At 44.2% G+C, this 25,514-nt stretch overlaps 1 protein-coding gene across 3 annotated transcripts in view; it reads right to left on the bottom strand.

Annotated features, from left to right (window-relative positions):
• The window catches only part of efl1 (elongation factor like GTPase 1), a 111,802-nt gene that overhangs the window by 7,293 nt on the left and 78,995 nt on the right, over positions 1-25,514 (bottom strand). For all 3 annotated transcript variants that reach the window (XM_042319011.1, XM_042319013.1, XM_042319012.1), the window contains exons 16-22: positions 24,464-24,595; positions 23,444-23,591; positions 15,448-15,559; positions 15,121-15,244; positions 14,654-14,858; positions 12,499-13,076; positions 4,082-4,266 (exon numbers count right to left, since the gene is read on the bottom strand). In XM_042319011.1, the coding sequence (XP_042174945.1) occupies positions 4,082-4,266; positions 12,499-13,076; positions 14,654-14,858; positions 15,121-15,244; positions 15,448-15,559; positions 23,444-23,591; positions 24,464-24,595 (1,484 nt within the window). The remainder of the gene's footprint in view (positions 1-4,081; positions 4,267-12,498; positions 13,077-14,653; positions 14,859-15,120; positions 15,245-15,447; positions 15,560-23,443; positions 23,592-24,463; positions 24,596-25,514) is intronic.

The following is a 25,514-nucleotide window of genomic DNA, read 5'->3' as shown; positions in this document are numbered from 1 at the left end:
CAGAGTGGAGAAGAACAGAGCAGAGTGGAGAAGAATGGAGCAGAGTGGACGAAGAATGGAGGATGGAAAAAACGCTAGTAGGAAGCACAGGGGGGAAAATGGCAGCTGTACAGAACTCCGATAACAGAGCTCTCAGACTTCTAAAACACGGGAGAAAGCAGTTATAATATATCTGATGGAAACATTTAGTAGTGAATGAATACACGTGTAACTTGATCACCTCATGTCTGCCACCCAACAGAGAGACTGATAGATATCGACGGCTTTGGACTCAGCAGCTCCGCTTTCTCTTGTTTTTTGCTCTTTACAACAACCACGTGGCTCAACTGTTCTAGGAACTGTAAAATAATGTGACAGGTGAAATGAAGAACGAGATCTGCTTTATCTCCTAACATATTGCACAAATTGACTGCAGGTATTGACTTAAAAGTAGCTACAAATATTCACATTTATTGAAAAACTCCAAATAACTATTATTGAAGGTATTAAGAAACCATCCACTGGCTTTTTTTGCAATTTTTCTGTGTGAAATGATATTATTTTATACTAATACCATTGGTCAAAGAAAGAGACCCTGTTTCCGATACCTCACCTTGTGAGGATAACGACACTGAGCCCCTTTCTAAAATGTTTGAGGAGATGGAGAACAAATTGGGAGGGATCTTAGACCATTCCTCCATACAGAATCCTTCCAGATCCTGGATATCCTTAATCTGTACTTATGGACTGTCCTCTTCAATACAAACCATTGGTTTTTAAAGGGGTTAAAGTCCGGAGACTGATGGCCATCGCAAAATGTTGATTTTGGGGCCAATGAACCATTTCTTCATGGACTTTGATTTTCTGCTTGGGGTTATTGTCTTACTCGAAGATCCACTTGCGGCCAAGTTTCAGTCTCAGCCTCCTAGCAGAGGCAACCAGATTTAGTAAAAAACAGATTTTGTAAAAATCATGATGCTGTTGACCTTAAAACAAGGGCCCCAGGACCAGTGGAAGCAGAATATCCCCATAACATCAATGATCCACCACAATATTTTACAGAAGGTATGGGGTTCTGCTTATTCGTTCTCATTTCAACACCAAACACAACACAGGTGTGCCTGGCCAAAGAGCTCACACATAACTGAAGACAGACACAGATATTTGAATAAAAATAAAATATGGGTGCAAAAACATCCACGCCAGTTCGGTTGCTTATTGTAAGGGCACCTCAGATTCAGTCCTCCCAAACTACTTTTAGCAAGGGCTCTGGTCGAAAGTGGTGCTCTATATAGGGAATAGGGTTCCCAGGTCAAAACTAGTGCTCTATATAGGGAATAGGGTGCCCAGGTCAAAACTAGTGCTCTATATAGGGAATAGGGTATCAATTTGGATGCACACATTGAAAAGACAGTTGTTTGAGGTTTCAGTGTCTACAGTCCACAAGTTCAGAAAAGGTCTAATGAACTGACCTGCCTACAGAGACACATTTTCAGACCTGATACCTGTTTTTTGGTTACAGGGTCTGTGAAAAAAACTTTTGGTTTTGAGGTGGGTTTTATACCATGTTTTTGACCACTTACAACACAGATATAAACAATGTATTTTATATTTAACTAGGCAAGTCAGTTAACAAATTCTTATTTACAATGACGACCTAAGAACAGTGAACTGCCTTGTTCAGGGACAGAACGACAGGTTTTTACCTTGTCAGCTCAGGGATTCGATCTAGCAACCTTTCAGTTACTGGCCCAACACTAACCACTAGGCTACCTGCTGGTTACTGGTCCAACACTCTAACCACTAGGCTACCTGCTGGTTACTGGTCCAACGCTCTAACCACTAGGCTACCTGCTGGTTACTGGCCCAACACTCTAACCACTAGGCTACCTGCTGGTTACTGGTCCAACACTCTAACCACTAGGCTACCTGCTGGTTACTGGCCCAACACTCTAACCACTAGGCTACCTGCTGGTTACTGGCCCAATGCTCTAACCACTAGGCTACCTGCTGGTTACTGGCCCAATGCTCTAACCACTAGGCTACCTACTGGTTACTGTCCCAACCCTAACCACTAGGCTCTAACCACCACTAGGCTACCTGCTGGTTACTGGCCCAACGCTCTAACCACTAGGCTACCTGCTGGTTACTGGCCCAATGCTCTAACCACTAGGCTACCTGCTGGTTACTGGCCCAACGCTCTAACCACTAGGCTACCTGCTGGTTACTGTCCCAATGCTCTAACCACTAGGCTACCTGCTGGTTACTGTCCCAATGCTCTAACCACTAGGCTACCTGCTGGTTACTGTCCCAATGCTCTAACCACTAGGCTACCTGCTGGTTACTGGTCCAACGCTCTAACCACTAGGCTACCTGCTGGTTACTGTCCCAGTGCTCTAACCACTAGGCTACCTGCTGGTTACTGGTCCAACGCTCTAACCACTAGGCCACCTGCTGGTTACTGACCCAACACTCTAACCACTAGGCTACCTGCTGGTTACTGGCCCAATGCTCTAACCACTAGGCTACCTGCTGGTTACTGGCCCAATGCTCTAACCACTAGGCTACCTGCTGGTTACTGTCCCAATGCTCTAACCACTAGGCTACCTGCTGGTTACTGGTCCAACGCTCTAACCACTAGGCCACCTGCTGGTTACTGACCCAACACTCTAACCACTAGGCTACCTGCTGGTTACTGGCCCAATGCTCTAACCACTAGGCTACCTGCTGGTTACTGACCCAATGCTCTAACCACTAGGCCACCTGCTGGTTACTGGCCCAACGCTCTAACCACTAGGCTACCTGCCCAAAAACAAGAAGGTATACAGAAGGTGGTAAAGAAGTGGGACTTTTTCTGTATATAAAAGGGGCATAATAAGTATGAGCCAGAGATTGTCAGAGAAGTCATGTATTGATGTCAATGGGAGACTAGTTAGGATTCACCTCATACTGGAAATAATAGGAAACAGGGCTATGAGTTCTAGAGACAAGGGTGAAATAAAAACTGATCCTAGTTCAGCATTGTGATTTCCTTTATTCCTTCATTCATGAAAAACCATTAAATTATTAAGAGCTAAAAATACAAGCACCTGTTTTCAGACTGATGAGTTGCAGCTCACAACCCCCCCCACGGAGTGAGCCTTGCATGTGTTTTTGTCTGTGTGTGTGTGTGCACGTGTGTGTGTGTGTGTGCACGTGTGTGTGTGTGTGTGTGTGTGTGTGTGTGTGTGTGTGTGTGTGTGTGTGTGCCGTGTGTGTGTGTTGTATGCCTGCTGTGTGTGTGTGTGTGTGTGTGTGTGCACGTGTGTGTGTGTTGTATGCCTGCTGTGTGTGTGTGTGTGTGTGTGTGTGCACGTGTGTGTGTGTTGTATGCCTGCTGTGTGTGTGTGTGTGTGTGTGTCTGTGTGCACGTGTGTGTGAGTTGTATGCCTGCTGTGTGTGTGTGTGTGTGTGTGTGTCTGTGTGTGTGTGTGCACGTGTGTGTGTGTTGTATGCCTGCTGTGTGTGTGTGTGTGTGTGTGTGTGTGTGTGTGTGTGTGTGTGTGTGTGTGTGCACGTGTGTGTGAGTTGTATGCCTGCTGTGTGTGTGTGTGTGTGTGTGTCTGTGTGTGTGTGTGCACGTGTGTGTGAGTTGTATGCCTGCTGTGTGTGTGTGTGTGTGTGTGTGTGTGTGTGTGTGTGTGTGTGAGTTGTATGCCTGCTGTGTGTGAGTTGTATGCCTGCTGTGTGTGTGTGTGTGTGTGTGTGTGTGTGTGTGTGTGTGTGTGTGCACGTGTGTGTGAGTTGTATGCCTGCTGTGTGTGTGTGTGTGTGTGTGTGTGTGTGTGTGTGTGTGTGTGCACGTGTGTGTGAGTTGTATGCCTGCTGTGTGTGTGTGTGTGTGTGTGTGTGTGTGTGTGTGTGCACGTGTGTGTGAGTTGTATGCCTGCTGTGTGTGTGTGTGTGTGTGTGTGTGTGTGTGTGTGTGTGTGTGCCTGCTGTGTGTGTGTTGTATGCCTGCTGTGTGTGTGTTGTATGCCTGCTGTGTGTGTGTTGTATGCCTGCTGTGTGTGTGTCTGCACAAGGATGCACACGACAGGGTGTATGTGTGAGCGCGCCTCACCTCCCAGTGGCTGAAGACCAGTTGTGGACTAGCCAATCCACTGGTTCTCTTGCGTATCTCATCAGCGAATCCGAAGCTCTCGGCCACAGGAAGGACGGCCTTGATGATGAACATCTCCGTCCCTTCCTTCATCTCCTCCTGTAACACTCGGCCCTCCCTCTTCCCCAGGACCCCGTACACACGACCTGGACACACACACACACGATAATTAGTAGAAGTGGCTTAATGTGTACTCTGACCATGTATACAGTGTGGCCAGCTATATACAATCTAATCAAATGATTGTGTGTGTGAATCGATGTGGTCAATCTAATCCAACTATGTATACAATCTATTTATGCATGATCTTATCCAACTATTGATTAGATCTAAATAATGGACAAGATGTAATGAAAGTATTGATGAAGTCTATTTCTACACTAAATGTTACGCAACCAACATCTACTATAATATACATCATGGAATTAAAATATGGATCACATTCATCGATACTAATGAAACTAAGTTCTCCTCATGGGGGTATATAGAGTGGAAGGCATTGGTATTCACAACAGGCTAGTAGGAGAGCTTGACAAACGCCACATTTAAAGGGATGCTAGCGTTGCAGAAGTGAGTAAAAAGTCATATTGTTTCTGAAATGGGCTCATAATAACACACTTAGCTCTGGTGTTGATTTGGCTGGCTGTAAATGGATGTGACTGCTAAACGTGCTGTTAAGATATGGTTTAGTGATTATCCGTAACAGAAGTTGGGCAAGGCTCATTTGAATCTTAATGATGACCAAAAGTAGTGCACTATACAGGGAATGGGGTGCCATTTGGGACCAACTTAGAAAACAAGAGGTGATCACTAACACTGCAAAGACAAATATTAGAATAGTTCTAGACCATAGATAGTAATAATGAGGGTTGTCAAATCACATTTTATTGGCCACATACACACATTTAGCAGATGTTATTGTGGGTGTAGCGAAATGTTTGTGTTTCTAGCTCCAACAGTGCAGTAATATCTAACAATTCACAACAATACACACAAATCTAAAGTAAAATAATGGAGTTAAGAAATATATAAATATTAGGACGAGTAATGTCGGAGTGGCATTGACTAAATACAGTAGAATATAGTACATACATATGAGATGAGTAAAGCATTATGTAAACATGATTAAAGTGACGAGTTTTCCATTATTAAAGTGGCCAGTGTATATAGGGCAGCAGCCTCTAAGGTGCGGGGTTAAGTAACCGGGTGGTAGCCGGCTAGTGATGGCTATTTAAATATCAACCAAAACTGTAGCATCATCTTTTCTCTGTGTTTCAGTAGACGAGTTAACAGCTGTGTTCCTACACCGGGGATGGGATAATATACCAGTCCAATGGACTCCTATCACACTACAATGGGAGTTGTGTGCAGCAACTCACCCTCCACCTGGTGTAACATTCTTGGTAGTTTAGTTGTCATGTTGTGGCTTGAATGTCCTGACAAGTTGTATCACAGTCATTTGTATCTGAATAGAAGCTGCTATAATAATTCCCTCAACCTCCTCCTGTGTGGTTTAGAATGCAGTAATGCCTCCAGGAAAGATTGAAGAAGCAGATTTGAAGGTGTGTGTTGTGTTTTAGCTATTTACCTAAGATCTCAGTTGTTAGTTTGTGTTTTGCCCAGCGTGTGTTCTATCGTGTGTGTGTGTGTGTGTGTGTGTGTGTGTGTGTTATATTGTGTGTATTATATTGTGTGTGTGTCCGTGTGTTATATTGTGTGTCCGTGTGTTATATTGTGTGTCTGTGTGTTATATTGTGTGTCCATGTGTTATATTGTGTGTCCGTGTGTTATATTGTGTGTCCATGTGTGTTATATTGTGTGTCCGTGTGTTATATTGTGTGTCCATGTGTTATATTGTGTGTCCATGTGTTATATTGTGTGTCCGTGTGTTATATTGTGTGTCCATGTGTTATATTGTGTGTGTGTGTGTGTGTCTGTGTGTTATATTGTGTGTATATATTGTGTGTTATATTGTGTGTCCGTGTCCGTGTTTATATGTGTCCGTGTGTTATATTGTGTGTCCGTGTGTTATATTGTGTGTCCGTGTGTTATATTGTGTGTCCGTGTGTTATATTGTGTGTGTGTTATATTGTGTGTCCATGTGTTATATTGTGTGTCCGTGTGTTATATTGTGTGTCCATGTGTTATATTGTCCGTGTGTTATATGTGTGTCCGTGTGTTATATTGTGTGTCCATGTGTTATATTGTGTGTCCGTGTGTTATATTGTGTGTCCGTGTGTTATATTGTGTGTCCGTGTGTTATATTGTCCGTGTCCGTGTGTTATATTGTGTGTCCGTGTGTTATATTGTGTGTCCGTGTGTTATATTGTGTGTCCGTGTGTTATATTGTGTGTCCGTGTGTTATATTGTGTGTCCGTGTGTTATATTGTGTGTCCGTGTGTTATATGTGTGTGTGTGTCCGTGTTATATTGTGTGTCCGTGTGTTATATTGTGTGTCCGTGTGTTATATTGTGTGTCCGTGTGTTATATTGTGTGTCCGTGTGTTATATTGTGTGTGTGTGTTATATTGTGTGTCCATGTGTTATATTGTGTGTCCATGTGTTATATTGTGTGTCCATGTGTTATATTGTGTGTCCGTGTGTTATATTGTGTCCGTGTGTTATATTGTGTGTCCGTGTGTTATATTGTGTGTCCGTGTGTTATATTGTGTGTCCGTGTGTTATATTGTGTGTCCATGTGTTATATTGTGTGTCCATGTGTTATATTGTGTGTCCGTGTGTTATATTGTGTGTCCGTGTGTTATATTGTGTGTCCGTGTGTTATATTGTGTGTCCGTGTGTTATATTGTGTGTCCGTGTGTTATATTGTGTGTCCGTGTGTTTATATTGTGTGTCCGTGTGTTATATTGTGTGTCCATGTGTTATATTGTGTGTCCGTGTGTTATATTGTGTGTCCGTGTGTTATATTGTGTGTCCATGTGTTATATTGTGTGTCCATGTGTTATATTGTGTGTCCATGTGTGTCCATGTGTTATATTGTGTGTCCATGTGTTATATTGTGTGTCCATGTGTTATATTGTGTGTCCGTGTGTTATATGTGTCCATGTGTTATATTGTGTGTCCGTGTGTTATATTGTGTGTCCGTGTGTTATATTGTGTGTGTGTGTGTTATATGTGTGTGTTATATTGTGTGTCCATGTGTTATATTGTGTGTGTCCGTGTGTTATATTGTGTCATGTGTTATATTGTGTGTCCATGTGTTATATTGTGTGTGTGTTATATTGTGTGTCCATGTGTTATATTGTGTGTTATATTGTGTGTCCATGTGTTATATTGTGTGTCCATGTGTTATATTGTGTGTGTGTTATATTGTGTGTCCATGTGTTATATTGTGTGTGTGTTATATTGTGTCCATGTGTTATATTGTGTGTCCGTGTGTCCGTGTGTTATATTGTGTGTCCGTGTGTTATATTGTGTGTCCGTGTGTTATATTGTGTGTCCATGTGTTATATTGTGTGTGTTATATTGTGTGTCCATGTGTTATATTGTGTGTCCGTGTGTTATATTGTGTGTCCGTGTGTTATATTGTGTGTCCGTGTGTCCGTGTATTTGTGTCCGTGTGTTATATTGTCCGTGTGTTATATTGTGTGTCCGTGTGTTATATTGTGTGTGTGTTATATTGTGTGTCCGTGTGTTATATTGTGTGTGTTATATTGTGTGTCCGTGTGTTATATTGTGTGTCCGTGTGTTATATTGTGTGTCCGTGTGTTATATTGTGTGTCCGTGTGTTATATTGTGTGTCCGTGTGTTATATTGTGTGTCGTGTGTTATATTGTGTGTGTGTTATATTGTGTGTCCATGTGTGTGTTTATTGTGTGTCCGTGTGTTATATTGTGTGTCCGTGTGTTATATTGTGTGTCCGTGTGTTATATTGTGTGTCCGTGTGTTATATTGTGTGTCCGTGTGTTATATTGTGTGTCCGTGTGTTATATTGTGTGTGTGTGTCCGTGTGTTATATTGTGTGTCCGTGTGTTATATTGTGTGTCCGTGTGTTATATTGTGTGTCCGTGTGTTATATTGTGTGTCCGTGTTTATATTGTGTGTCCGTGTGTTATATTGTGTGTCCATGTGTGTGTGTCCGTGTGTTATATTGTGTGTCCGTGTGTTATATTGTGTGTGTTTATATTGTGTGTCCATGTGTTATATTGTGTGTCCGTGTGTTATATGTGTTGTGTGTCCATGTGTTATATTGTGTCCGTGTGTTATATGTGTGTCCATGTGTTATATTGTGTGTCCATGTGTTATATTGTGTGTCCGTGTGTTATATTGTGTGTCCGTGTGTTATATTGTGTGTCCGTGTGTTATATTGTGTGTCCGTGTGTTATATTGTGTGTCCGTGTGTTGTGTGTCCATATTGTGTGTCCGTGTGTTATATTGTGTGTCCGTGTGTTATATTGTGTGTCCGTGTGTTATATTGTGTGTCCGTGTGTTATATTGTGTGTGTGTTATGTGTTATATTGTGTGTCCATGTGTTATATTGTGTGTCCGTGTGTTATATTGTGTGTCCGTGTGTTATATTGTGTGTCCGTGTGTTATATTGTGTGTGTTATATTGTGTGTCCATGTGTTATATTGTGTGTCCGTGTGTTATATTGTGTGTCCGTGTGTTATATTGTGTGTCCGTGTGTCCATGTGTTATATTGTGTGTGTGTGTGTCATGTGTTATATTGTGTGTCCATGTGTGTTGTGTTATATTGTGTGTCCGTGTGTTATATTGTGTGTTATATTGTGTGTCCGTGTGTTATATTGTGTGTCCGTGTGTTATATTGTGTGTCCATGTGTTATATTGTGTGTCCGTGTGTTATATTGTGTGTCCATGTGTTATATTGTGTGTCCATGTGTTATATTGTGTGTCCGTGTGTTATATTGTGTGTCCGTGTGTTATATTGTGTGTCCATGTGTTATATTGTGTGTCCGTGTGTTATATTGTGTGTCCGTGTGTTATATATTGTGTGTCCATGTGTTATATTGTGTGTCCATGTGTTATATTGTGTGTCCATGTGTTATATTGTGTGTCCGTGTGTTATATTGTGTGTCCGTGTGTTATATTGTGTGTCCATGTGTTATATTGTGTGTGTGTTATATTGTGTGTCCATGTGTTATATTGTGTGTGTTATATTGTGTGTCCATGTGTTATATTGTGTGTCCATGTGTGTATATTGTGTGTCCGTGTGTTATATATGTGTGTCCGTGTGTGTTATATTGTGTGTCCGTGTGTTATATTGTGTGTCCGTGTGTTATATTGTCCATGTGTTATATTGTGTGTCCGTGTGTTATATTGTGTGTCCATGTGTTATATTGTGTGTCCGTGTGTTATATTGTGTGTCCGTGTTATATTGTGTCCGTGTGTTATATTGTGTGTCCGTGTGTTATATTGTGTGTCCGTTATATTGTGTCCATGTGTTATATGTGTTATATTGTGTGTCCATGTGTTATATTGTGTGTCCGTGTGTTATATTGTGTGTCCGTGTGTTATATTGTGTGTCCGTGTGTTATATTGTGTGTCCGTGTGTTATATTGTGTGTCCGTGTGTTATATTGTGTGTCCGTGTGTTATATTGTGTGTCCGTGTGTTATATTGTGTGTCCGTGTGTGTCCGTGTGTTATATTGTGTATATGTGTGTCCGTGTGTTATATTGTGTGTCCGTGTGTTATATTGTGTGTCCGTGTGTTATATTGTGTGTCCGTGTGTTATATTGTGTGTCCATGTGTTATATTGTGTGTGTTATATTGTGTGTGTTATATTGTGTGTCCGTGTGTTATATTGTGTGTCCATGTGTTATATTGTGTGTCCATGTGTTATATTGTGTGTCCGTGTGTTATATTGTGTGTCCGTGTGTTATATTGTGTGTCCGTGTGTTATATTGTGTGTCCGTGTGTTATATTGTGTGTCCGTGTGTTATTGTGTGTGTGTGTGTGTGTCCGTGTGTTATGTGTTATATTGTGTGTCCGTGTGTTATATTGTGTGTCCGTGTGTTATATTGTGTGTCCGTGTGTTATATTGTGTGTCCGTGTGTTATATTGTGTGTCCGTGTGTTATATTGTGTGTCCGTGTGTTATATTGTGTGTCCATGTGTTATATTGTGTGTCCGTGTGTTATATTGTGTGTCCGTGTGTTATATTGTGTGTCCGTGTGTTATATTGTGTGTCCGTGTGTTATATTGTGTGTCCGTGTGTTATATTGTGTGTCCGTGTGTTATATTGTTATGTGTCCGTGTGTTATATTGTGTGTCCGTGTGTTATATTGTGTGTCCATGTGTTATATTGTGTGTCCGTGTGTTATATTGTGTGTCCATGTGTTATATTGTGTGTCCATGTGTTATATTGTGTGTCCATGTGTTATATTGTGTGTTTGTGTGTCCATGTGTTATATTGTGTGTCCATGTGTTATATTGTGTGTCCATGTGTTATATTGTGTGTCCGTGTGTTATATTGTGTGTCCGTGTGTTATATTGTGTGTCCGTGTGTTATATTGTGTGTCTGTGTGTTCTGCCGTGTCTCCGTGTATTCTGCCGTGTGCCTGTGTGTTCTGCCGTGTCTCCTGCCGTGTGTCCGTGTATTCTGCCGTGTCTCCGCGTATTCTGCCGTGTGTCCGTGTGTTCTGCCGTGTCTGTGTGTTCTGTGTGTTATGCCGTGTGTCCGTGTGTGTCTGTGTGTTCTGCCGTGTCTCTGTGTATTCTGCCGTGTGTCCGTGTGTGTCTGCCGTGTGTCCGTGTGTTCTGTGTTATATTGTGTGTGTATTCTGCCGTGTGTCCGTGTGTTCTGCCGTGTGTCCGTGTGTTCTGCCGTGTCTGTGTGTGTTCTGCCGTGTGTCCGTGTGTTCTGCCGTGTGTCCGTGTGTTCTGCCGTGTCTCCGTGTGTGTTCTGCCGTGTGTCCGTGTGTTCTGCCGTGTGTCCGTGTGTTCTGCCGTGTCTGTGTGTGTTCTGCCGTGTGTCCGTGTGTTCTGCCGTGTGTCCGTGTGTTCTGCCGTATCTGTGTGTGTTCTGCCGTGTGTCCGTGTGTTCTGCCGTGTGTCCGTGTGTTCTGCCGTGTCTCTGTGTGTTCTGTGTGTGTCCGTGTGTTCTGCCGTGTCTCTGTGTGTTCTGCCGTGTGTCCGTGTGTTCTGCCGTGTGTCCGTGTGTTCTGCCGTGTTCTGCCGTGTGTCCGTTTGTTCTGCCGTGTGTCCGTGTGTTCTGCCGTGTCTGTGTGTTCTGCCGTGTGTTCTGCCTTGTCTGTGTGTGTTCTGCCGTGTGTGTGTTCTGCCGTGTCTGTGTGTTCTGCCGTGTGTGTGTTCTGCCGTGTCTGTGTGTTCTGTGTGTCTGCCGTGTGTGTTCTGCCGTGTCTGTGTGTTCTGCCGTGTCTGTGTGTTCTGCCGTGTGTGTCTGTGTGTGTTCTGTGTTGTCTGTGTGTGTTCTGCCGTGTCTCCGTGTTCTGCCGTGTCTCCGTGTTCTGCCGTGTCTCTGTGTGTTCTGCTGTCTCTGTGTGTTCTGCCGTGTCTCTGTGTGTTCTGCCGTGTCTCTGTGTGTTCTGCCGTGTCTCTGTGTGTTCTGCCGTGTCTCTGTGTGTTCTGCCGTGTCTGTGTGTTCTGCCGTGTCTCTGTGTGTTCTGCCGTGTCTGTGTGTTCTGCCGTGTCTGTGTGTTCTGCCGTGTCTGTGTGTTCTGCCGTGTGTCTGTGTGTTCTGCCGTGTGTCCGTGTCCGTGTTTCTGCTGTGTGTCTGTGTATTCTGCCGTGTGTCCGTGTATTCTGCCGTGTCTGTGTGTTCTGCCGTGTGTCTGTGTGTTCTGCCGTGTGTCTGTGTGTTCTGCCGTGTGTCTGTGTGTTCTGCCGTGTGTCTGTATGTTCTGCCGTGTCTCCTGCCGTGTGTCCGTGTGTTCTGCCGTGTGTCCGTGTGTTCTGCCGTGTCTCCGTGTATTCTGCCGTGTCTCTGTGTATTCTGCCGTGTGTCCAGCCGTGTCTCCGTGTCTCCTGCCGTGTGTCCGTGTGTTCTGCCTTGTCTGTGTGTTCTGCTGTGCCTGTGTGTTCTGCCGTGTCTGTGTGTTCTGCCGTGTCTCCGTGTGTTCTGCCGTGTCTCTGTGTGTTCTGCCGTGTCTCTGTGTGTTCTGCCGTGTCTGTGTGTTCTGCCGTGTCTGTGTGTTCTGCCGTGTCTCTGTGTGTGTTCTGCCGTGTCTGTGTGTTCTGCCGTGTCTCTGTGTGTTCTGCCGTGTCTCTGTGTGTTCTGCCGTGTCTGTCTGTGTGTTCTGCCGTGTCTGTGTGTTCTGCCGTGTGTCTGTGTGTTCTGCCGTGTCTCTGTGTGTTCTGCCGTGTCTGTGTGTTCTGCCGTGTCTGTGTGTTCTGCCGTGTCTGTGTGTTCTGCCGTGTGTGTACTGCTAAGCCTCTTACCTAACACCTCTGCTGTAGCCATGATTTCACAGGTGTACATAGCAGCCATGAGTCTCTGAGGTTTGGCCTGGAACGCGTGCCGACAAGCCTCCTTCACAGCAGCTATGAGCTGGCCAGAGAACGGCCCGTAGCAGTCCACTAGCACAACCTCCGCCCTGCGTCTCCCCTGGCTCGCCCCAGCCACGGCACCCTCTGCCTGGGAAGGCGTCTCACCCGCTCCCCCTGCCTTGCCTGAGGCCTCCTGCTGACCTGCAGCCTCACCGGGGCTTTCGGAAACAGATGCATCAAGGGAGTTGGAGTCTTCTTCAGTCACAGAGTCCAGGTGGGTGCGCTGGGTGGGGAAGTTCATGTCCCATCTCTCCACAGAGAAGCAGACGCCCATGAGGGGCTCCTCGCACATTGGACCAGAGAGGGTGGCGAGCTGGAAACCGCTGACAACGCTGTTGTCAAAGTCTCGGATGGCGCTGGCCTCAGCTTTCGCCCCTCCCTCTTTCTCTCCTTTCTCTCGTTCGAGGCAGTGCCACACGGATGGTCTCTGGTACCCCTCTACGCTGTTAAGGAGGATGTTTGGTCCATACCTAATAATAACAACATGGACATATTAATTACCATGAAATACCTGCATAGCACACAATTTCATCTCATATAAAATACCATGATATATCATCCCAACCCATATGAAACACTCTGAAATAACTGCATACCCTCTCATCCCAACCCATATGAAACACTCTGAAATACCTGCATACCCTCTCATCCCAACCCATATAAAATACTCTGAAATACCTGCATACCCTCTCATCCCAACCCATATGAAACACTCTGAAATAACTGCATACCCTCTCATCCCAACCCATATAAAATACCCTGAAATACCTGTATACCCTCTCATCCCAACCCATATGAAACACTCTGAAATAACTGCATACCCTCTCATCCCAACCCATATGAAACACTCTGAAATACCTGCCTACCCTCTCATCCCAACCCATATGAAACACTCTGAAATACCTGCCCCATCCCAACCCATATGAAACACTCTGAAATACCTGCCTCCCATCCCAACCCATATGAAACACTCTGAAATACCTGCATACCCTCTCATCCCAACCCATATGAAACACTCTGAAATACCTGCATACCCTCTCATCCCAACCCATATGAAACACTCTGAAATACCTGTATACCCTCTCATCCCAACCCATATGAAACACTCTGAAATAACTGCATACCCTCTCATCCCAACCCATATGAAACACTCTGAAATACCTGTATACCCTCTCATCCCAACCCATATGAAACACTCTGAAATACCTGCAAATCCCAACCCATATGAAACACTCTGAAATACCTGTATACCCTCTCATCCCAACCCATATGAAACACTCTGAAATACCTGCCTGCCCTCTCATCCAACCCATATAAAACACTCTGAAATACCTGCCTACCCTCTCATCCCAACCCATATGAAACCTGGGACCCATGAAATACCTGCCTACCCTCTCATCCCAACCCATATGAAACACTCTGAAATACCTGTATACCCTCTCATCCCAACCCATATGAAACACTCTGAAATACCTGTATACCCTCTCATCCCAACCCATATGAAACACCCTGAAATACCTGTATACCCTCTCATCCCAACCCATATGAAACACTCTGAAATACCTGTATCCCACCCTCTCATCCCAACCCATATGAAACACTCTGAAATACCTGCCACCCTCTCATCCCAACCCATATGAAACACTCTGAAATACCTGCATACCCTATCCCAACCCATATGAAACACTCTGAAATACCTGCCTACCCTCTCATCCCAACCCATATGAAACACTCTGAAATACCTGCCTACCCTCTCATCCCAACCCATATGAAACAAATACTGCTGAAATAAATACTGCCTACCCTCTCATCCCAACCATATGAAACACTGTTCTGAAATACCTGCCTATAAAATACCCTGAAATACCTGCCTACCCTCTCATCCCAACCCATATGAAATACTCTGAAATAACTGCATACCCTCTCATCCCAACCCATATGAAACACTCTGAAATACCTGCCTACCCTCTCATCCCAACCCATATAAAATACTCTGAAATACCTGTATACCCTCTCATCCCAACCCATATGAAACACCCTGAAATACCTGCGTGGTCCAAAGGCCCATATCCGGTCCACAGCGTTCCTCCACTTCCTCCCCTGCAGCAGGACCTCCAGCCTGCTCTTCAGCACCATCAGGGCATCTAGGGTCCAGGTACTCATGTCCAGGGTCCTCCCCTCCCTCTGGGCCTGACCTGCCTGCTCCAGGGTCCGGATCAAGTCAGCACTACCCTCCAGTAGAAGAGTCACCTCTACACAACACAGGACACTTTTTGATCAGGATCAGAGCCCAGATTTACAAAACTTTCTTAACAAGAAATTTCTTCTTAACTGCCATTTCCCCCATTAACTATAGACATAAGAAGAAAGTTAAGCAAAGTTGCTATTCCTCAAAAAAGGCCATTGGAAATGTTCTTGCTCTGTTTCTCCTTAAGCAAAATGTTAAGGGCTTCCTATAGTCTGACAACAACAAACATCAACACACACACCCTCTCCAACTCAACTCTCTCTCACCTTCGGGTAGTGGTATGGCCCGTACCCCCACGGTGGCCTGTCTGTTGGGGGTGGTGAGGGTCACCAGGCCGCTGGGGTCCAGGTGCAGGGTGTCTGACTCTTTCACCTGGTGGATCACAGCCACCTAGACACGCACACACACGCACACACACGCACACACGCACACACACACACACACACACACGAGAGTAGGGTTAGCTACTGCAAATAGACTGCTGCTGCCTCTTCAATTGTAGCACACTACTAATATATGGGGTGTCGTTTGAGATGTCAACAGTTCAGATATAAGATAGACACACACACCACACCCTCAATGTACACACACACCTTCTGTTGTTTCCCCAGGTCTTCATTGACCATGTCCACTTTGGGTGGTCTGATCACGGTCTCTCTGAATGGGATGATAGGCTTGGAGGCACTGATCTCAATCTTGGCAAACCTGGACGATGAGAAGAACACAGAGAGTCAGATGTAGGGTTCCCAAAACTGATACATTTCCACAAATTCCCGGGTTTTCCAGAAATCCCACTAGGAAGATTCCTGGAATCAGGCAGAAATAAGCAGAAGTTCTGGAATCCTCCATCCAGGATTTCTGGAAAAGCTGGAAAAGTTACAAAGATGTGTAGTGAGAAGGAGATGGAATACTCACATGCAGCAACACAAATGAAGTTGGCGTCCCTGAGTAAGAGCAAGTAGGACAACCCATGCATTGTAAATGTGCTGTTTTACTGGGTACGAGAGCCAGAACAAACTCAACAGAATACTATACATAAAGACACATTGGTCTCTTAAGAGAGTGCTGAAAACTTTCACGTCTGCCTTTTTATTTTCCAAAACAATAACACCTGTCAGATATTATTAGGCACTCCCGTCCATGCTGAGCCAAGCACAGCATATTCAAATCATCTGTCATAGCTCACCTTGCGCGTGCACACACACACACACACACACACACACACACACACACACACACACACACACACACACACACACACACACACACACGTCTGCTTCTTCAATCTTTCTAAACCACACAGGAGGAGGATGAGGGAAATATAGCAGCTTCTATTCAGATACAAATGACTGTGATACATCTTGTCAGGACATTCAAGCCACAACATGACAACTGCAGGGCAGCAGGTAGGCTAGCGGTTAGAGCATTGGGCCAGTAACGGAAAGGTTGCTGGTTCGAATCCCCAAGGTGAAAATAATCTGTTGATGTGCCCTTGACTTAACCGTCATTGGTCCTGTAAGTCACTCTAGATAACGTCTGCTAAATGATTACAATTATACAAATCTAGATTAAAAAAACGACCCAGAATGTTACATTAAGTGGGGGGTGAACTTGCACCTAAACGCTAATCTTTGGTCATTTTCCCCACTAATGGTTAAGGTTAGGATTGGGGGAGGGGAAGCTGATCCTGGATCTGTACCTCCGTTTTCTGCCTAATGAACACAACCCTGTGCTGGTGAGGCCAAGCTTCAGGTCTGGTTCTCCCATAAAATGACGTCATTAGGTTATCACTGCTGAAACACTCAGAGGGATACAGAGAGGGTCACTTTAGGATAAGAAAATAAGTGTGCTTCTCAAATGGCACCTTATTCCTGTAGTGCACTACTTTAGACCAGGGCCCATAAAGCTCTGGTCAAAAGAAGTGCATTACATCGGGAAAACGGTTCAATTTGGGACACTGTCTGTCACTACCTGTGGAGAAAGAAGAGGTTATGTATCTCTCCGACTGCCAAAACCAACAGCCAAGTACTGTCAAAGTTTATTGACCCAAACAGGCAATCCCTGTTTGTGGGTTCATCCTAAACTGTCTGTGTGTGTGTGTGTGTGTCAGTGTTTGGACTGAGACATCACGACTTCCGTCCACACTACCAGAACCAGCTCATCTCGTTACCCAGCGTGTGACGTTATAAACAGGCACGCTCTCTCTCACACACGCGTGCGTGCTCTCTTTCACACACACACACACACACACACACACACACACACACACACACACACACACACACACACACACACACACACACACACACACACACACACACACACACACACACACACACACACACACACACACACACACAATCCAGTTAGAGTCAGTCCATACAAAAACAGGGCAGAAAACAAGTCATCCTCTCCCCCTTCCACTCTCTCCTTCCTCTCTCACTGATGTTTAGTAGAAGCATCTCAGAAGCGCTGGAGCGTTCCCTGAATCCAATGTAGACAGCAGACTGTGTGGCTGTTTGAAGATGGGGGTTATTCTGGGTGCTGTGGGTGTTCGTTGTTTCTTTAAATCTCACTAAGACTTGGAATGCATCCCAAATGGCACCCCACTACCTATATAGTGCACTCCTTTAGACCAGAGCTCTAAATGGATGTAGTTCTGTCCTTGAGCTGTTCTGGTCTATTTAATGTTCTGTATTATGTCATGTTCTGTATGGACCCCAGGAAGAGTAGCTGCTGCTTTTGCAACAGTTAATGGGGATCCTAATAAAATACCAAAAGGGTCCTGGTCAAAAGGAGTGCACTATGAAGGGAATAGGATGCCATTTGGATTAGAATGTGTTCTTCCAACAGAGCAGACGCACTCTGAACGATGCTTCCAGACTTATTACTAATTTAGCTAAACATTGTCAACTCCTCAAGCAGGGAGATATGACTTATTCAGTGGGAGAGGAGATATACACACATCCAGTAATCAAGCAGGGAGATATGACTTATTCAGTGGGAGAGGAGATATACACACATCCAGTAATCAAGCAGGGAGATATGACTTATTCAGTGGGAGAGGAGAAATACACACATCCAGTAATCAAGCAGGGCGATATGACTTATTCAGTGGGAGAGGAGATATACACACACCCAGTAATCAAGCAGGGAGATATGACTTATTCAGTGGGAGAGGAGAAATACACACATCCAGTAATCAAGCAGGGAGATATGACTTATTCAGTGGGAGAGGAGATATACACACACTCAGTAATCAAGCAGGGAGATATGACTTATTCAGTGGGAGAGGAGATATACACACATCCAGTAATCAAGCAGGGAGATATGACTTATTCAGTGGGAGAGGAGATATACACACACCAGTAATCAAGCAGGGAGATATGACTTATTCAGTGGGAGAGGAGATATACACACATCCAGTAATCAAGCAGGGAGATATGACTTATTCAGTGGGAGAGGAGAAATACACACATCCAGTAATCAAGCAGGGAGATATGACTTATTCAGTGGGAGAGGAGATATACACACATCCAGTAATCAAGCAGGGAGATATGACTTATTCAGTGGGAGAGGAGATATACACACACCCAGTAATCAAGCAGGGAGATATGACTTATTCAGTGGGAGAGGAGATATACACACACCCAGTAATCAAGCAGGGAGATATGACTTATTCAGTGGGAGAGGAGAAATACACACATCCAGTAATCAAGCAGGGAGATATGACTTATTCAGTGGGAGAGGAGATATACACACACCCAGTAATCAAGCAGGGAGATATGACTTATTCAGTGGGAGAGGAGATATACACACACCCAGTAATCAAGCAGGGAGATATGACTTATTCAGTGGGAGAGGAGATATACACACATCCAGTAATCAAGCAGGGAGATATGACTTATTCAGTGGGAGAGGAGAAATACACACACCCAGTAATCAAGCAGGGAGATATGACTTATTCAGTGGGAGAGGAGAAATACACACACCCAGTAATCAAGCAGGGAGATATGACTTATTCAGTGGGAGAGGAGAAATACACACACTCAGTAATCAAGCAGGGCGATATGACTTATTCAGTGGGAGAGGAGAAATACACACATCCAGTAATCAAGCAGGGAGATATGACTTATTCAGTGGGAGAGGAGATATACACACATCCAGTAATCAAGCAGGGAGATATAACTTATTCAGTGGGAGAGGAGATATACACACATCCAGTAATCAAGCAGGGAGATATGACTTATTCAGTGGGAGAGGAGATATACACACATCCAGTAATCAAGCAGGGAGATATGACTTATTCAGTGGGAGAGGAGAAATACACACACTCAGTAATCAAGCAGGGAGATATGACTTATTCAGTGGGAGAGGAGATATACACACACCCAGTAATCAAGCAGGGCGATATGACTTATTCAGTGGGAGAGGAGAAATACACACATCCAGTAATCAAGCAGGGAGATATGACTTATTCAGTGGGAGAGGAGATATACACACATCCAGTAATCAAGCAGGGAGATATGACTTATTCAGTGGGAGAGGAGAAATACACACATCCAGTAATCAAGCAGGGAGATATGACTTATTCAGTGGGAGAGGAGATATACACACATCCAGTAATCAAGCAGGGAGATATGACTTATTCAGTGGGAGAGGAGATATACACACATCCAGTAATCAAGCAGGTAGATATGACTTATTCAGTGGGAGAGGAGATATACACACACCCAGTAATCAAGCAGGGCGATATGACTTATTCAGTGGGAGAGGAGATATACACACATCCAGTAATCAAGCAGGGAGATATGACTTATTCAGTGGGAGAGGAGATATACACACATCCAGTAATCAAGCAGGGAGATATGACTTATTCAGTGGGAGAGGAGAAATACACACATCCAGTAATCAAGCAGGGAGATATGACTTATTCAGTGGGAGAGGAGATATACACACATCCAGTAATCAAGCAGGGAGATATGACTTATTCAGTGGGAGAGGAGATATACACACATCCAGTAATCAAGCAGGTAGATATGACTTATTCAGTGGGAGAGGAGATAATACACACTTTACCCTCAGCCTCGTTTAGGAACCCAGTAATCAAGCAGGTAGATATGACTTATTCAGTGGGAGAGGAGATATACACACACCCAGTAATCAAGCAGGTAGATATGACTTATTCAGTGGGAGAGGAGATATACACACATCCAGTAATCAAGCAGGGAGATATGACTTATTCAGTGGGAGAGGAGATATACACACATCCAGTAATCCGGTGCTAGACAGAAACAAAACTAATAAATAACCAGACCAACTTGACCTGATGAAGATCAAGCTATTCCATGTGTAGTGGATTACTACCTTGTCCCTGGGCAAAAGTCGTGCACTACATGGGGAATAGAGTCAAATTTGGGACGTACAAGTTGTCTGTTTATGTGTCTTGAATAAACCAAAGAGTTGAGGACATTCATTATTTTTATCACTAACTCACACCGCGTTTAAGATATTGGTGTCCCCCAGATGACAACCTATGGGCCCTGGTCAAAAGTAAGTAATCGAGCCTTGGATAAGTCTGCCTCGTCTGAGCCAGAACGGCCCATAGCTGCTCCTGTTCAAAAGTAGTGCACTTGGGGAACATGGTGTCAGCTGAGACGCAGCCTATGAGTCTCCATCCTGAACACTTGATTTACAGCCTCGTTTAGGAACCCTCTTCTTCTAATCATTTGGACATTTCTCCAACGCATCGTGAGTTGGAAAACCATAACTGTGCATACAGGAAATTGTTTTATTGCTGCGGCATTATAATATAGAGGTGATTTGGAGCCATTGTAACTATGGCTGCGTGTGTGTGTGTAGTGTGTGGTTTTGTGTGTCTGAATGTGTGTTTTTGTGTGTACATGTTGCCTACATTGTCAGGACCAGAATGTCCTGACAAGGTAAGATATATATATATTTTTTCAGGGCTTTTTAGGCGTAAGGGTTAGGGAAAATTGGATTTTGAATGGGAATACATTTTTACACCCAAAAAGTCCAGAAAGTTCACATGAAAAAAGCTGTGTTGTGTGTGTGTGCATTAGTGAGCAGAAATAAAAAGGTTTGCCTGGTTCACTCCAGCTTTAACTTGGTCAGGATCAGATGACCCACTTTCCAGGGCAGCGAGACAACCCTGGCGCTGTTTTAGCTTCAGAATCCTGACGCTGTGACGTCACAGTCCCACGTGCCACGAGTGGCTAAAACGGGCTTGACCTCTTACTGAGCTAGAGAGTGAATGGCCACGGGCCAGTCTGCTTGTGTGTGTTGGTGTGATGTCACAACGGGGTCAGTCGGCATTCACAGCCAACACGGTTCCCCTTCCTCTGTCCTGCCCTGCTCTTTGCCCGACTAGCTGACTGACTGGCATATTTTCAAACATAGAATAAGAATTGCAGTCATCCCCTGATTAAATGCAGTGGGGACCACAGAGATAGAACACAAAGACAAAAATTGTTCTCTCTCTACGGCTGGGACTGTTATTCACCAAACAGGGGAATACAAGGTAATTCTAGTGTTTCACCTGCCTGGGTGACCTAATCAGGCTGGCCTGGACTATTTGTAAACATAGAATTACACTTCCTAGACGGGATCCAGTCCCTGGATGCCCTGTCATTCCGGCTGGTTTAGGACTGTTTCTAAATCACCCTGTGTTATCTTCCAGGGGGAAAGCTGTAAAGATCCCTGAGACTCTTTATAAATCTGGTCTGTGTGTTTGAGTTAGCAACAATCATGTTGACCTTATAAGAACGTTAGTTAGGAAATGAATGTGTGTGTGCGTGTGTGTGTGTGTGCCTGTGTAATGCTGTAATATAATTGATAACTTCGATTCCTCCAAAGGTTGTACTGAGAGTAAGTTCATTGAAACATGAAAATGATGTTTTAGTGTAGTCCAATGTTGATAAACTACATGTTGACCGTTTCCCTAACTTTCTGTGTCCTTGGCCCAATCCATAACGTGTTAACCAATGTAGCCATCGATCATTCCGTTGTGGGAGGATTACCAGTTTGACTGATTGGCTGAATGAAAGGTCCTCTCATCAATACTCTGTCTTCTACATTGATAAGTTATACAGATGAACTGAGTGACAAGGACAACGTATGCAGATAGATGCAGATTTAGTTAGTACCAAGGTTACACCGAAGGACATGTCATCTCTAATTCCCATTCATTCTTCTGGAGAATTAACGCTTTAGGACTGTGGATATTCACCATTAGCAATGTAAAATTCCAGTTACTAAATTCCCAAGTTTCCCAGAAATCCCAATTCCCTCATGATTTCAATAATCTCCCAAAGATTTATCTGGACATACTAATGTATGTTAAAGAGATAACGCACCTGAACATCTATATACATGTACATCTATATTTAGGATTGAGGCCTGCACATTTGTCCCACTGCAACACACTGCATGTCATTTGGGACACAGGCCTAGACTCCACTGTACTTTGTATCATTTTCAAAGTATCAAAGCATATGGAAATGTTTGATTTATGGGGTTATGAAAACTACATTTGAAATAAAGCTGTGGAATATCTATTTTGATGTGTTCAAACATCTCCCCACCTCACACCTCCAACGATACACATGCTGATTTCTTTATGTACTATACACATAGATAATACAGCATCTTAGCAGGACTGGACTGATAAATGCTACATTCACATGTGTGGGTGGTCTTACAACAGCTTTAGGTATTGATTATGAATAGCTATACATAGGACCTGATCCCTCAACATCAGAGGGAGGCTGGTGAGAGTTTAGTTTATTGCAGGGATGGAGGGCAACTGGTCTTAGGATGCAAATGAAATGAGCTGTATTTAACATCTCTGTATGTAACTCTTTAAACCCCTTCTCTCTCTCTCTCTCTCTCTCTCTCTCTCTCTCTCTCTCTCTCTCTCTCTCTCTCTCTCTCTCTCTCTCTCTCTCTCTCTCTCTCTCTCTCTCTCTCTCTCTCTCTCTCTCTCTCTCTCTCTCTCTCTCTCTCTCTCTCTCTCTCTCTCTCTCTCTCTCTCTCTCTCTCTCTCTCTCTCTATGACATGATCAGAGTGGAGAAGAGACATCTAAAGACAGCATCTCCAGTCAATAATCACACATGACTTTTTATAGAGAGAGAGACACCCACTCTCAGTCAGAAACATTACACACACACACACACAGACAGAATCATCATGTCAATCATCAGTGTGTGAGACTGGGCCAGACGGTATAAAAACTGAGTCATCTCAAACTGAGCCGTCTGCTGCTCATCTACACTCTGTTACAGGGCGTCTGGTCAAAATGTCACTACTATTGACTAGATTTCAAATCACAGACAGACAGACAAAGATAGATAGATACAGCCATAAAGACTGACTGACAGACCTCTCTGTGCAGAGCTCATGTTTAAGTGATGACGCTCCCGGCTTCAGTCTCATAATATACTTCTCTCCAACGGAGACCGGGGTTCAATCCCTGCGTCCAACCTTCCTGCTGTTTCTCCCTCTCTGTTTCCAACTGTCGAAATAAACCGTCGAACTCGTCAATCAAAAGAGGAAAACAAGAGGCTCACCTCTCTCGGAGGTCGTCCAGACAGCGTTGTAGGTGGACCTCTCCGGCCGTGACCAGTACGTGTTCTCCTGTCTCCTGGATCAGAACCTCAGCACACGGGTCAGCCTGGTTCAACAGCCTCATACCCCGTACCAGCTTAGGCATCTCACCTTGACACACACACGATTGTAGAAAAGTACTTCTTAGTAGACTAAGCATTAATCATTTCCATGTATAAGCACTACTGCACATAATACACCCTGGATTCAAACCTACATTTGTCTTTCGTTAAGAAACCTTAGACTGACGTTACCTGGGTCATGTTCATTAGGCATCAAACTGAAGAAATCCCGAAATAGGGAGGGACTACTTGGATTTATCCAGAATTAAATGCTAATTTTCATTTCCTGTCGCAAAACATTTTCAAACACTTTCTGATGAGTGCCCTGATGAACATAACCCAGGACGGGTTTGAATTTTCAGGGTTACAGGTCAGCTCAACTACTAAGTGCAACTACTTAAAAGAAAACAAACAAACACTATTTGAAGCTTCCCAAAATAGTTATCCTGAAACTAAAATACCAGCCATTTCTAAGACTAGCTAACTAACTGACTGACTGCTAGCTGACGAACTCCCTCCATATGAGGCAAATGTTGCCCTCAGCTATAATACTAACGAATACCACGGAAGAGCTGCAGGAATGTCTGACTATCTGTGGACCAGCTGATCGGCTGACTGACTGGTTGAATAGCTGGTTGGTTGACAGAATTGCTGGCGTGCTGGAGGAACGTTAGCTTCTCAACATTAGCATCTTACCTCAGATGACAGACAACAAAAACATCACTGACAGGCAACAACCTCAACAAATTCACAATGTGGTGTAAGTGTGTTTGTGTGTAACCGTGTGTGTTTGTGTGTAACCGTGTGTGTTTGTGTGTAACCGTGTGTGTTTGTGTGTAACCGTGTGTGTTTGTGTGTAACCGTGTGTGTTTGTGTGTAACCGTGTGTGTTTGTGTGTAACCGTGTGTGTTTGACACTTACTTGGGTGTTTGGGTTCGATGGCCACTCGTACGATGGGCGTAGCTTCGAAGTTGAGGGGGATGAAAGGGGGGAGGGCAGGGGAGGTGGAGAGGGTCGCAGACTTCAGCACACACTCCTCGAGACCGCCAATACCTAGGGAATCAATCCATCAATCAATTAATCAAGCCAGCACTTTCTACAAACACATATCACAGTGATTGACAACAGCTGGAGCCTAAAGAGTGATCAGAGAGACAGTAGTGACAAGGAAACAGTCCCTAGGTAGGAAGAAACCATAAGAGGAACCAGTCATGAGAGGGAGTTGAACCTGCTCTGACTGGGACGAGGAGATTAGAGGAGGAGAGGAATAATGAACAAGATGATATGAACAGCAGAGGACCTGATCCTAGATCAGAACTCCTGCTCCGAGAATTCAGACACCTGGAGAGACATGAACAGAGTGTGGCTCTGGAGATAAGATAACGTCATTATTAGGGCAGCTACTACTTCAATGGTGAACAGTTCATTAAAAATTAACCTTCATAGGCTGTGTCCAAATGGCACCCTATTCCCTTCACAATGCACTACTTTAAACCAGAGCCCTATAGTGTTCTGGTCAAAAGTAGTGGAGTATGTAGGGAATAGGGTGCCATTAAGGACGTAGCCCTGCAATGTCTCTCTGTGGAAGAGAGCAGAGTAACTCCAAGGGGAGAGAATAATGAGACCAGCTTTGTCTCTGTTTCAGACACAAGTGAGGGAGAGAAACACAGAGAGAGAGAGAGAGAATAATGAGACTAGCTTTGTCTCTGTTTCAGACACAAGTGAGGGAGAGAAACACACACAGAGAGAGAATAATGAGACTAGCTTTGTCTCTGTTTCAGACACAAGTGAGGGAGAGAAACACACACAGAGAGAGAATAATGAGACTAGCTTTGTCTCTGTTTCAGACACAAGTGAGGGAGAGAAACACACAGAGAGAGAAAATAATGAGACTAGCTTTGTCTCTGTTTCAGACACAAGTGAGGGAGAGAAACACACAGAGAGAGAGAATAATGAGACTAGCTTTGTCTCT

This window comes from Oncorhynchus tshawytscha, unplaced genomic scaffold, assembly GCF_018296145.1.
Source record: "Oncorhynchus tshawytscha isolate Ot180627B unplaced genomic scaffold, Otsh_v2.0 Un_scaffold_7041_pilon_pilon, whole genome shotgun sequence".
Taxonomy (NCBI): domain Eukaryota; kingdom Metazoa; phylum Chordata; class Actinopteri; order Salmoniformes; family Salmonidae; genus Oncorhynchus; species Oncorhynchus tshawytscha.
Note: the sequence above shows the minus strand (reverse complement) of the source record. Positions and strands in the feature narration are given on the sequence as shown.